This window comes from Molothrus ater, chromosome 29 (assembly GCF_012460135.2).
Source record: "Molothrus ater isolate BHLD 08-10-18 breed brown headed cowbird chromosome 29, BPBGC_Mater_1.1, whole genome shotgun sequence".
NCBI classification, from domain to species: Eukaryota; Metazoa; Chordata; class Aves; order Passeriformes; family Icteridae; genus Molothrus; species Molothrus ater.
In genome coordinates this window covers 156,870-170,327 of record NC_050506.2, presented here as the reverse complement: position 1 = coordinate 170,327, position 13,458 = coordinate 156,870, and the positions used below count along the sequence as shown (strand labels likewise).

General features: G+C 65.6%; 1 protein-coding gene across 3 annotated transcripts; it reads right to left on the bottom strand.

The window, feature by feature from the left end:
- Positions 1-11: 11 nt before the first annotated feature.
- On the bottom strand, positions 12-11,192 carry RFX5 (regulatory factor X5). Of its 3 annotated transcripts, none has more exons than XM_036398076.1 (10): positions 11,113-11,192; positions 10,142-10,280; positions 9,847-9,880; positions 9,656-9,738; positions 8,568-8,705; positions 8,134-8,250; positions 7,852-7,933; positions 6,743-6,944; positions 6,445-6,533; positions 12-6,362 (listed from the first exon to the last, which is right to left on the bottom strand). In XM_036398076.1, the coding sequence occupies exons 2-10, from the start codon at positions 10,258-10,260 to the stop codon at positions 39-41; spliced, it is 7,188 nt and encodes a 2,395-aa protein (XP_036253969.1). In that variant the 5' UTR covers positions 10,261-10,280; positions 11,113-11,192; the 3' UTR covers positions 12-38. The 3 variants fall into 3 exon arrangements, with proteins under 3 accessions (XP_036253969.1, XP_036253971.1, XP_036253972.1); XM_036398078.1 differs by having other exon boundaries at positions 6,743-6,941; XM_036398079.1 differs by having other exon boundaries at positions 8,568-8,702.
- Between the last annotated feature and the right edge of the window lie 2,266 nt (positions 11,193-13,458).

The window sequence follows — 13,458 nt, the reverse complement described above, 5'->3', positions numbered from 1 at the left end:
CACGGCAGTGATTGGTTTTTACTGGTTTTTACTGGTTTTTACTGGTGTGACGCAGGGGACCCCATCCCTGTGCCCGCCCTCGTGTGTCCCTGCGTGTCCCCGAGGGGAGACCCGGCCCGGCTGTGATCGCGCTGTGCCAGGGCCGCCGGTGCCACTCTGGTGCCCGTCCTGCCATCCCTGATGACACTGACGCGGACGGGAGGGACAGGCCTGTCCCCAGGGGTGGCACTGCCACTGCCACTGCCAGGCCTGTCCCCAGGGGTGGCACTGCCAGGCCTGTCCCCAGGGGAGGCACTGCCCCTGGACGGGCAGTCCCTGACAGGGATGGTGGCACTGCCACTGACCGGTGTGTCCACGATGGGGGGACTGCCAGTGACATGCCTGCTGTCCCCAAGGGTGGCACTGCCCCTGGATGGGCACTCTCTGATGGCGACAGTGGCACCGTCCCTCTCTGGCCTGTCCCTGTCAGGGATGGTGGCACTGTCCCCAGACGGGCACTCCCTGACAGGGATGGTGGAACTCTCCCTGGACGGGCACTCCCTGATGGGGACAGTGGCACTGTCCCTGCCTGGCCTGTCCCTGTCAGGGACGGTGCCACTGTCCCTGGATGGGCACTCTCTGATGGGGACAGCGGCACTGTCCCCGGACGGGCACTCCCTGACAGGGATGGTGGCACTGCCACAGGCCAGCGTGTCCCCGAGGGGGAGGATGGCATGGCCGGGCACCCTGGACTCCACGATGGTGGCCGTGACCCTGGGGATGGAGTCCCCAACGAGGACGGTGGCACTGACAAAGACGGGCGTGTCCACGATGGTGGCAGTGCCCCGGGACAGGCTGGCCCTGACGGGGACGGTGACACTGCCCAGGATCCTCCTGTCCATCACGGTGCCACTCAGGGTCACCAGCGCGTCCACAATGGTGGCAGTGCCCCGCGACGGGCAGTCCCTGACGGGGAAGGTGGCACTGCCACCCCCCGCGCTGTCCCCAGCAGTGCCCCGGGCCCAGAAGGGGCTGTCACCCGCAGGGATGGTGGCACTGCCGGTGACAGGCGTGTCCACGATGGTGGCAGTACCCCTGGATAGGCTGTCCCTGACGGGGACAGTGGCACTGCCAGGGACCGGCCTGTCCCCAGGAGTGCCACTGTCCCTGGAGGGACAGTCCTTGCCAGGAGGGGTGCCACTGTCAGTGACCAGCCTGTCCCCAGCGGTGCTACTGGCAGTGACCAGCCTGCCCTCAGCGGGGACAGTGGCAGTGCCAGGGACCGGCCTGTCCTCAATGGGGCCAGTGGCAGTGCCCCTGGACGGGCTGTCCCTGATGGGGACAGTGCCACTGCCAGAGACTGGCACGTCCCTGACCGTGCCACTGCCCGCAGCTGGGCTGTCCCTGGCAGGGACAGTGGCACTGCTCCTGCCTGGCCGGTCCCCAGGGTCAGGGGCCCTGGGGGACCTGTCCCTCACAGGAACTGTGGCACTGTCCCTCATGGGCATGGTGGCACTGTCCCTGACCAGCCTGACCCCGCTGCCACTGGCCCTGCCTGGCCTGTCCCTGATGGGGACACTGCCACTGCCTGGCCTGTCCCCAGCGGTGGCACTGCCCCTGCCTGGCCTGTCCCCGCTGCCATTGTCTCTGGGTGACCTGTCCCTGATGGGGACAGTGGCACTGCCCCTGCCTGGCCTGTCCCCACTGCCACTGTCTCTGGGTGACCTGTCCCTGATAGGGATGGTGGCACTGCTCCTCACTGGCCTGTCCCCAGTGGTGGCACTGCCACTGCCCAGCCTGTCCCCAGTGGTGGCACTGCTCCTCACTGGCCTGTCCCCAGCGGTGGCACTGCCACTGCCCAGCCTGTCCCCAGTGGTGGCACTGCTCCTCACTGGCCTGTCCCCAACAGCAGTGGCCCTTGGTGAGCTGTCCCGGACAGGGATGGTGGCACTGCCCTTGACTGATCTGTCCCCAGTGGTGGCAGTGCCCCTGCCCAGCCTGTCCCCAGTGGCGGCACTGCCCCTGGCTGCGCTGTCCCTGACAGGGATGATGGCCCTGCCACTAACTGGCCTGTCCCCAGTGTCACTGGTCCTGGATGAGCTGTCCTTGACAGGGATGGTGGCACTGCCCCTGCCCGGCCTGTCCCCAGTGGTGGCACTGCCCCTGGCTGCGCTGTCCTTGACAGGGACAGTGGCACTGCTCCTGACTGACGTGTCCCCAGTGGTGCCACTGGCTCTAGCTGACCTGTCCTTGACAGGGACAGTGGCACTGCCACTGTCTGAGCTGTCCCTGATGGGGACAGTGGCACTGCCCCTGACCAGCCTGGCCCTGATGGTGCCACTGCCCCTGCCTGGCCTGTCCTCGACAGGGACGGTGGCACTGCCCCTGCCTGGCCTGTCCCCAGTGGTGGCACTGTCTCTGGGTGACCTGTCCCTGACAGGGACACTGCCACTGGCCCTGCCTGGCCTGTCCCTGACAGGGATGGTGGCACTGCCCCTGCCTGGCCTGTCCCCACTGCCACTGTCTCTGGGTGACCTGTCCCTGACAGGGATGGTGGCACTGCTCCTGCCTGGCCTGTCCCCACTGGTGGCACTGCTCCTGCCTGGCCTGTCCCCACTGCCACTGTCTCTGGGTGACCTGTCCCTGATGGGGATGGTGGCACTGCCCCTACCTGGCCTGTCCCCACTGCCACTGTCTCTGGGTGACCTGTCCCTGATGGGGACACTGCCACTGCCCCTGCCCAGCCTGTCCCCAGTGGTGGCACTGCCCCTGCTCAGCCTGTCCCCAGTGGTGGCACTGCTCCTGGAGGAGCTGTCCCTGACAGGGACGGTGGCACTGCCAGTCACCGGTTTGTCCCCAGTGCCACTGCCCCTTGGTGAGCTGTCCCTCCTAGGGACAGTGGCACTGCCACGGACTGGCTTGTCCCCAGTGGTGGCACTGCTCCTCGCTGGCCTGTCCCCAGTGGTGGCACTGGCCCTGGATGAGCTGTCCCTGACAGGGACGGTGGCACTGCCACCAGCTGGGCTGTCCCTGCTGGGAATGGTGGCACTCCTGGTGACCGGCCTGTCCCCAACACTGCCACTGGCCCTGGGTGAGCTGTCCCTGACAGGGATGGTGGCACTGCCGGTGACAGGCTTGTCCCTGACAGGGACAGTGGCACCACTGACTGGCCTGTCCCCAGTGGTGGCACTGCCCTGGGATGGACTGGCCTTGACAGGGACAGTGGCACTGCCGCCAGCTGGGCTGTCCCTGACAGGGACAGCGGCACTCCTGGTGACCGGCCTGTCCCCTGTGGTGGCACTGGCCCTGGGTGAGCTGTCCCTGACAGGGATGGTGGCACTGCCCCGGGATGAGCTGTCCCCAGGGGTGGCACTGCCCCTGGCCCGATTGTCCTTGACTGGTGTGGTGCCACTGCCACCAGCTGGGCTGTCCCTGACAGGGACAGTGGCACTCCTGGTGACCGGCCTGTCCCCAGTGGTGCCACTGCCCCTGGCTGAGCTGTCCTTGACAGGGACAGTGCCACTGCCACCAGCCAGCCTGTCCCCAGTGGTGGCACTGCCCGTGCCTGGCCTGTCCCCAGTGGTGGCACTGCCCCTGGATGGACCTTCCTTGACAGGGACGGTGGCACTGCCACCAGCCGTGGGGACAGTGGCACTTCTAGTAACCGGCCTGTCCCCAGTGGCACTGGCCCTGGAGGGACTGTCCTGCCTGGGGACAGTGGCACTGGCCCTGGGTGAGCTGTCCCTCCTAGGGACGGTGGCACTGCCAGTGACAGGCTTGTCCCTGACAGAGACAGTGGCACCACTGACCGGCCTGTCCCCAGTGGTGGCACTGCCCCTGCATGGACTGGCCTTGACAGGGACAGGGGCACTGCCACCAGCTGGGCTGTCCCTGCTGGGAATGGTGGCACTCCTGGTGACCGGCCTGTCCCCAGCAGCGCCACTGGCCCTGGGTGAGCTGTCCCTGACAGGGACGGTGGCACTGCTGGTGACAGGCCTGTCCTCTGTAGTGGCGCTGCCAGTGACAGGCCTGTCCCCAGTGTCACCAACCCTGGCTGGGCTGTCCTCAGCAGGGCTGGTGGCACTCCTTGTGACAGGCCTGTCCCCAGTGGTGGCACTGCCAATGACCGGCCTGTCCCCAGTGTCACCAACCCTGGCTGGGCTGTCCTCAGTGGGGCTGGTGGCACTGGCAATGACCGGCCTGTCCCCAGTGGTGGCAGTGCCAGTGACAGGCCTGTCCCCAGTGTCACCAACCCTGGCTGGGCTGTCCTCAGTGGGGATGGTGGCACTCTTTGTGACAGGCCTGTCCCCAGTGTCACTGGCCATGGGTGGGCTGTCCCTGACAGGGCTGGTGGCACTGGCAATGGCCGGCCTGTCCCCAGTGGTGGCACTGCCAGTGACAGGCCTGTCCCCAGTGTCACCAACCCTGGCTGGGCTGTCCTCAGTGGGGATGGTGGCACTCCTTGTGACTGGCCTGTCCCCAGTGTCACCAACCCTGGCTGGGCTGTCCTCAGTGGGGCTGGTGGCACTCTTTGTGACAGGCCTGTCCCCAGTGTCACTGGCCATGGGTGGGCTGTCCCTGACAGGGCTGGTGGCACTGGCAATTGCCGGCCTGTCCCCAGTGGTGGCAGTGCCAGTGACAGGCCTGTCCCCAGTGTCACCAACCCTGGCTGGGCTATCCTTGACAGGGACAGCGGCACTGCCAGGGACTGGCTTGTCGCTGACAGGGACAGTGGCACTGCCACCACCAGGAGAGCCACCACTGGGGGAGCTGGCACTGCCACTGACCGGGCTGGCCCCAAGGGGGACGGTGGCACTGACTGAGCTGTCACTAAGGGGGACGCTGGCACTGCCATTGACTGAGCTGTCCCCAAGGTGGGTGGGAGCACTTGCCCCAGCTGGGCTGTCACTAAGGGGGACAGTGGCACTGACTGAGCTGTCACTAAGGGGGACGCTGGCACTGCCACCACCAGCAGAGCCATCACCAGGGATGCTGCCACTGACCGGGCTGTCCCCAAGGGGGACGGTGGCACTTCCCTCAGCTGGGCTGTCCCCAGTGGGGACAGTGTCACTGCCACTGACCAGGATGTCACTAAGGGGGACAGTGGCACTGACTGAGCTGTGCCCAAGCTGGGTGGTGGCAGTGACACTGACCGAGCTGTCCCCAAGGGGGACGGTGGCACTGCCATTGACTGAGCTGTCACTAAGGGAGACGGTGGCACTGCCATTGTCCCCAAGGGGGACAGTGGGACTGCCATTGACCGAGTTGTCCCCAAGGGGGATGGTGGCACTGACACTGACCAGGCTGTCCCCAAGGGGAACAGTGTCAGTGACATTGACTGGGCTGTCACTAAGGGGGACGGTGGCACTGCCACTGCCTGGGCTCTCCCCACTGGGGACAGGGTCAGTGCCATTGACCGAGCTGTCCCCACTGGGGACAGTGGCACTGCCATGGACTGCGCTGTCCCCAAGGGGAACAGTGTCAGTGCCATTGACTGCGCTGTCCCCAAGGGGGACAGTGACACTGACACTGACCGGGCTGTCACTAACGGGGACAGTGGCATTGCCATTGACTGGGCTGTCACTAAGGGGGACGGTGGCACTGACTGGGCTGTCACTAAGGGGGACGGTGGCACTGCCATTGACTGAGCTGTCTCTGAGTGGGACACTGGCACTGCCACTGCCTGGGCTGTCACTAAGGGGGACAGTGGCACTGCCATTGTCCCCAAGGGGGACGCTGGCACTGCCACTGCCCGGGCTGTCCCCACCAGTCACCGTGTCGCTGTCCACCTCCATGCTGTCCCCACCATCCTCAGCAGCTCCACCAGCCACCCCCCTGTCCCCACCGGGCACGGTGGCACTGCCACCCCCGGGTGACGCCCCCGGGGGCGAGTCCCCTCCCTCCTCCCCCCGGGCCACCTCCACGTCCTCGGGTGACATCGCGTTGTCCCCCGGCCTCTTGCGGGGCCTCCCGCGCCGCCTCTTGCGCGCGGCGCCGTCCCCCGCTGTCCCCTCCGGGGCGCGCTTGGTGGCCCTGCCGCGCTGCTGTCCCTCGCTGTCCCCGCCGCCGCCGCCGCGGGGGCTCTCGGCCGCGGGGACGCCCACGCCGGGCAGCAGCACGTTGAGCACGGGGATGGCGGCCGTGCCCACGGGCAGCGGCAGCGCCACCTTCACGGTGCCCCCGGGCCGCGGCACCAGCACGGGCGGCGCGGGGGCCGCGCTGGGCACGGGCGGGCGCTGCGGGGCCGGGATGCGGGGCAGCAGCAGCGGCAGCCGCGCCACCAGCGCGCTCACCTGCGGGCTGCTGCCCGCCCGGGCCTCCGACGGCTTCTTCTTCTCCGGCCGCGGCTGCGGGGGGCCCTTGGGGACAGCGTCCTTCTTGGCCTGGGGGGGGAGACAAGGTGGCACCGGGCTGGGGGCGCCTCCGGTGCCCGGCCCGGCCCGGGAGGGGTCCCGGGGGTCTCACCTGCTCCTGGCTGCTGTCCGAGGGCTCCGGGCCGTTCTTCTTGGGGGCTGAGGGCGGCCGGGGCTCCTGGGGGGGCCTGTCCGTGTTTTCTGCGGGAGGAGGGGACGTGAGCGGGGTGGCGGGGGATGGTGGCACTGGGGAGGGGACACGGGAGTGGGGAGGACACTGACCAGGCGGGGGACAGCCTGTCCCACCCCACACAGCGTCTGTCCCCAAGGGTGACAGTGTCCTAGGGGGCTGACTGTGTCCCCAGGGAGGAACCCGGGGCGGGTGACGGTCCCCGTGTCCCCAGGCTGACCCGAGAGCACCATGGCCATGAGCAGGTCGGCGTGGGCCGAGCGGGGGCTGATGATGTGCTGCTGCAGCAGGAACTGCGCCACCTCCACGATGTTGTTGAAGGAGCGCCGCAGGATCTTCTCGGCCCAGTCACACGTCAGGGCACACGCGGCCTCCGTCACCTCGGCGCTGTAGGAGTGAGCCAGCTCGGCCAGCTCTGCCTGCTGGGGACAGCACGGGCACATCAGACAGGGACAGGGACACTGACACCGTCACCTCACTGCTGTGGGACTGAGCCAGCTCGGCCAGCTCTGCCTGCTGGGGACAGCACGGGTACATCAGACAGGGACAGGGACACTGTCACCGTCACTGCTGTAGGGCTCTGACTGCTGGGGACGGGGACATCAGACAGGGACAGGGACACTGACACCGTCACCTCACTGCTGTGGGACTGAGCCAGCTCGGCCAGCTCTGCCTGCTGGGGATGGGGACAGGGACATCAGACAGGGACAGGGACACTGTCACCGTCACCTCACTGCTGTAGGGCTCTCCCTGCTGGGGACAGCACAGGCACATCAGACAGGGACAGGGACACTGTCACCTCACTGCTGTAGCGCTCTGACTGCTGGGGACAGGGACATCAGACAGGGACAGGATCTGGGGACACCAACACCTCACTGCTGTGGGACTGAGCCAGCTCAGCCAGCTCTGCCTGCTGGGGATGGGGACAGGGACATCACAGAGGGGACAGCGGGGTGGGGACACCAACGCCTCACTGCTGTAGAGCTCTGCCTGCTGGGGACGGGGACAGGGACAGTGTGTGAGACCAGGGGCAGGAGGACAGCAGGGAGGGGACAGCAGGAGGGTCACGGAGCAGGGCAGGACACAGGGATGAGCCCACGGAGCAGGATGGGACACGGGGATGGGGACGGGATGGGATTCATGGAGCAAAGCAGGACCTGCATCCCACCCCATCCCATCCCATCCCACCCCATCCCATCCCATCCCATCCCATCCCGTCCTATCCCAACCCATCCCTTCAATCCCATCCCATCCCATCCCATCCCACCCCATCACATTATCCCATTATCCCATTACCCCATTATCCCACCCCATCCCACCCAAACTCACCGTCTCGGTCACTTTGAGGTCCAGGCTGGGCAGGGGAGGAAGGCTGACCACGGTCTTCCTCCGGATCCCCCCATAGCAGTACGTTGGGAAGAGTCAAGGATTTTTCCCAAGCCCAAAAAAACGGGAACCAACCCCAAAGAGCCCTCAGGAATGGGAAAAAATGGGGAAAATTGGAAAACCAGGAAAAAGAATGGGAAAACATCAGGAAAAAATGGGAAAAAATCAGGGGAAAAAGGGAAAAAGGAGCAGCTGGCACAGGAATTCCAGGCCAAGGAAGGATATTTGGACTGGCCACGGCCCCCCAGGCGCCGGGCTTTGATGTTTGGGAAGATCTCACGGATGATCTTGCCAAAGTTGGCCGTGCTCAGCGGGCGGCAGCCCAGGTTGTCACAGTAACGCCTGCGGGGACAGAGCGGGTGACACGGAGCAGGGACAGGGCAGGGGGACATGGGGACAGCAGGACAGGGGGATGTGGGATACCAGGACAGGGGCTCCTCAAGGACACATGGGACAGGAGGACAGGGATTCCTAAGGGACATGGTGACGTGAGACACCAGGACAGGGGGTTCCTTGAGGCATGGGGACATGGGGACAGGGGGTTCCCAGGGAGGTGGGGACATGGGGACATGGGACAGCAGGACAGGGGGTCCTTGGGGCATGGGGACATGGGGACACGGTGGCACAGGGACACGGTGACGTGGGACAGCCCAGCTCACTTGTAGGCGTCGTAGACGTCCTGCTTGGGCAGGCAGGTGTCCGTGTGCTCCTCCAGGTGGTTACGGATCCAGCTGCAGGCGTGCATGTGCTCGGCCGTGCCCAGCGCGCTCAGCTCCAGCGAGGAGCTGCTGCTGCTGCTGCTCCAGGGCCACAGGCAGGGAGGGGAGCCCGTCAGGTCAGCACCTCTGTGCCAGCTGTGGCTGATGGACCCACCCTGGGGCATCCCTGTGCCCGCCCTGGGGCATCCCTGTGCCCGCCCCGGGTGATGGACCCGCCCTGGGGCATCCCTGTGCCCGCCCTGGGGCATCCCTGTGCCTGCCCTGGGTGAGGGACCCACCCTGGGGCATCCCTGTGCCCACCCTGGGGCATCCCTGTGCCTGCCCCGGGTGAGGGACCTGCCCGGGGGCATCCCTGTGCCCACCCTGGGGCATCCCTGTGCCACCTGTGGCTGATGGACCCACCCTGGGGCATCCCTGTGCCCACCCTGGGGCATCCCTGTGCCACCTGTGGCTGATGGACCCACCCTGGGGCATCCCTGTGCCCACCCTGGGGCATCCCTGTGCCTGCCCCGGGTGAGGGACCCGCCCTGGGGCATCCCTGTGCCCACCCTGGGGCATCCCTGTGCCTGCCCCGGGTGAGGGACCTGCCCGGGGGCATCCCTGTGCCCACCCTGGGGCATCCCTGTGCCACCTGTGGCTGATGGACCCACCCTGGGGCATCCCTGTGCCCACCCTGGGGCATCCCTGTGCCTGCCCCGGGTGAGGGACCTGCCCTGGGGCATCCCTGTGCCCACCCTGGGGCATCCCTGTGCCCACCCTGGGGCATCCCTGTGCCAACTCCAGCCCCATCCCATCCCACCCCATAGATCCCATCCCATGGATCCCATCCTATCCCACCCCATCCCATCCAATGACCCCACCCCAAGGATCCCACCCCACAGATCCCACCCCACAGATCCCACCCCATGGATCCCACCCCAAGGATCCCATCCCATGGATCCCACCCCACAGATCCCACCCCACAGATCCCACCCCATGGATCCCACCCCAAGGATCCCACCCCATGGATCCCACCCCACCCCCCTGACCTCTTCTCGCCCAGGCTGGGCCCCGAGGGCAGCTGCAGGTACAGGTAGAGTTTGTCGCTGTCCGAGAACTTCTGCACGTCCTGCTACACTCCAGGGACAGGGACAGGAGAGGAGGAGAGGAGGAGATGAATCCTGTGGGCTGAGCCCCGGGAACGGCCCTGCCCTGCCTCCAGCATTCCCAGAACACTCACCAGGATGGAGTCCACCTTGCTCTGCACAGATTTGCTGCGAGGGACAGAGGCCACGAGTCAGGAACGATCCCAAAAACCCCGGGGTCACAATTCCAGCTCTGCCCAGGGCTCCCCAGGTCCCTCCAGACCCCGAGTGGGATCCAGGGCTCAGGGATGCAGGAAGGACCCGGGATGGACCCGGGGTGCCCTGGGGTGACTCCCAGATTTTGGGGTGCCCAATTCCCAATCCCCCACCCCGTGAGCCCCCTCTGGGGTGCCCTGGGGTGATTCCCAGGTTTTGGGGTGCTGCCCTTACGAGATGTTGCCCCGCAGCTCCTGGAGCAGCGTGCTGGACTCGGTGGCACCGCCCCGGGCACTGCCAGCTGACAGGGGGCCCCTCCTGGTGGCCCTGGTCCCCAGCTCCTCCTCAGCCATGGCAGCCCTGTGTGTTTGTCCTGCTGGGAACAGGGAAATGGGAATTTGCTGTAAAAACAGGAATAAATCCCATTCTGGGCTCTAATGGGACTCATGGGCACGGACAGGAGCCACAGAAATGGGACAGGGACATCTGCAGTGACCCCAGCAGGGCTGGGGGACAGGGGGACAGCAGGACAGGGGGACAGCAGGACATGGGGACCACCAGGACATGGGGACACCAGGGACAGGGGGACAGCAGGACAGGGGGACAGCAGGACATGGGGACCACCAGGACATGGGGACACCAGGGACAGGGGGACAGCAGGGACAGGGGGACACCAGGACTTGGGGACACCAGGGACAGGGGGACACCAGGGACAGGGGGACACCAGGACAGGGGGTCCCCAGGGACAGGGGGACAGCAGGACAGGGGGACAGCAGGAAGAGACCCACAGCGCCGGCAGGAAGAGACGGCCAGGGATACGGGGCCATGAGGCCACCGGAAGCGACCCCTGGGGCCGCCGCCGCCCTCCGCGCCCTCCCCGCAGTACCCGGCCGGTACCGGGGGCCGGGACCTCCCTGCCGGGGCCGAGCCCGGGGTGTTCCCGGGGTGTTCCCGGGTGTTCCCGGGGTGTTCCGGGGTGTCCCGGGGGTGTTCCGGGGATGCACCCGGGGGTGTCCCGGGGGTTTCCGGGTGTGTTCCGGGGGTGTCCCGGGCGTGATCCGGGGTGTTCCGGATGTGTCCCGGTGTTCCCGGGGGTGTCCGGGGTGTACCCGCGGGTGTCTGGGGGTGTGCCGGGGGTGTCCCCGCGGTGTCCCCGGGGGTGTCCCCAGGCCTATCCCCCCCGCCCCCCCCAGCCCCGCACCCACCTGGTCCCGTCCGGCTCGGGGGGCCCCGGGAGGGAGGGAGGGAGGGGGGAGGGGAGGGGTCCCGCCACGTGCCCCGCGCCCCCCGCGCGAACCGAAAGTGGACGCGCCCCTCGCTCGCCGCGCGCGCGGCCCCTTCTTTTTTCTGATTGGCTGCGGCGGCGCTGGTCTGCCCGGATACGGCAGCGCCCGCGGCTGTGATTGGCTGAGCCCGCCCCCCCCTCAGCTGGGGGTGAGCGCCCGGATGTGGCGGGGCGGGAGGGGCCGAAATCTGCCTGGCAACAGCGATCTGATTGGCCGGGGCGGGCGGCGCGAGGGGAGACGGGTGTGCGGCGAGTGTGCAGACGGGTCACGTGGGGCGGTCACGTGGGGAGGTGTTGTGCAACGGGTGTGTGTCACGTGCGCGTGCAACGTGTGAGTGTGCAAGGGGGGGGTCGCGCGGGGAGGTCACGTGTGGGGGTTGTGCAACGGGTGTGTCACGTGCGTGTGTCACATGTGCAAGGAGTGTGCAAGGCGCGTGCAAGGAGTGTGCAAGGAGAGCTCCGGAGCAGGAAAAGGAAAAGGAAAAGGAAAAGGAAAAGGAAAAGGAAAAGGAAAAGGAAAAGGAAAAGGATTTTCTTTGGATTGATTTCACCCCCTGGGCCAAGCCCATCCCGCAATTCCCAACTCCTGGAATTCCCGAATTCCCAAATTTCCAAATTCTGAATTCCAGAATTCCCAACTCTTGTGATTCCCAAATTCCTGACTCCCAGAATTCCCGCATCCCAGAATTCCCGAATTCCCAACTCACGGAATTCCTGAACTCCTGACTCCTGGAATTCCCAAATTCCAGAATTCCCAAATTCCCAACTCCCAGAATTCCCAAATTCCCAAATTTCCAAATTCAGAATTCCTGAATTCCCGACTCTTGGAATTCCCAAATTCCTGACTGCCAGAATTCCCGAATTCCCGACTCCTGGTTTTCCCGGGGGATCACAGCCAGGGGCCGGGGGTGCAGTCCCCGCATTCCCAAATTCCTGGGGGGGGGGGGAAATAAATAGGGAATCAGATTTTAAAAACCCCAATTTTAATCAATTTTTAAATATAAATTCCCGCTCCCAGTTGGATCCCACCGGGTGGGAATTCCAGGGAAAAAAGGTTTGGAACAGCTGGAAAAATTGGGGGAAAGGGATTCGGATGGTTCAAATTCCACGGAGGATTTCCAGCCTCTCCCTGAGGGGAAGGATTTTTTTCCCCGTGGATTTTTCCGGGATTTGATCCCAGGATTTGCTCTTGGTTTTTCCTGCTTTTTTTCCTGGATTTCTGAGCTTTGATTTTGGGGGAAGGAAATCTCACATTCCCGAGGGATTTCGGGGAGGTTGCAGATTTTTATCGGGAAGGGGAGAACTGGAAAAGTGGGGTTTTAATTGCAGGGGGTGAGGCTGAGTGAGAGCCGGCTCCGGCTTCGGAACTTTGCCGAGTTTGGGATGGTGGGATTGTGGGAAATTGAGGGATTTTTTGGGATTTTTGGGGATTTTGGGACGGATGGGATCTCAAAGCTCATCTCGTCCCACGCCCTTGGGCGGCTCCCGCTGGCCCAGGCGGCTCCAAGAGCTGCCCGGACTGGGCTGGGGCAATTCCAGGGATGGGGAATCCATGGAAAAACCTGGGCCAAGGGAGGATTTATCCCAAATATCCACCTGGATCCCACTTTGTTTCTGGGGAAAACCTTCTCGAGTAGCCCCCAGGGATAAAATACGGGAAAAAAAATTAAAAAGATAAAATGGGGATAAAAAGCCCAGCTGGAAGCAAAGCCCCGGGAAAAGAGGCAGCGCCGGGAATTCCCCCCAGACCCTTCCCGCGGTCCCGGCTCCGCCCGCGCCCGTCCCGGGCGTTGTCCCGGCCCCGACGCCGCCCTCGGACCCCCCCGGCATTTGTTCGTCCCGGGATGTTCCGGGAATGAGCCTCGGGAAGCTGCGGCTGATGCAGGAAACAACTTTATTGATGGCAGGGAAAGCAGGGACAGGGACAGGGGACAGGGGACAGGGACAGGGATGGCCGGGAATGGCCCGCGGGACCCCGAACCCTGGAATCTCCCGAGGGCAGCCCAAAGCAGGAATCCCCCATGGGATCCTAAAGCCCAGAATCGCCCAGGGCACCCCAAACCCATCACCCCGGGCACCCCAAAGCCCCAATCCCCCCCAGTCCCATCACCCGGGGCACCCCAAAGCCCCAATTTCCCCCCAGTCCCATCACCCGGGGCACCCCAAAGCCCCAATTTCCCCCCAGTCCCATCACCCGGGGCACCCCAAAGCCCCAATTTCCCCCCCGGAACCCCAATCCCGGCGCTGCCGGCGGGGACAGCGGCGC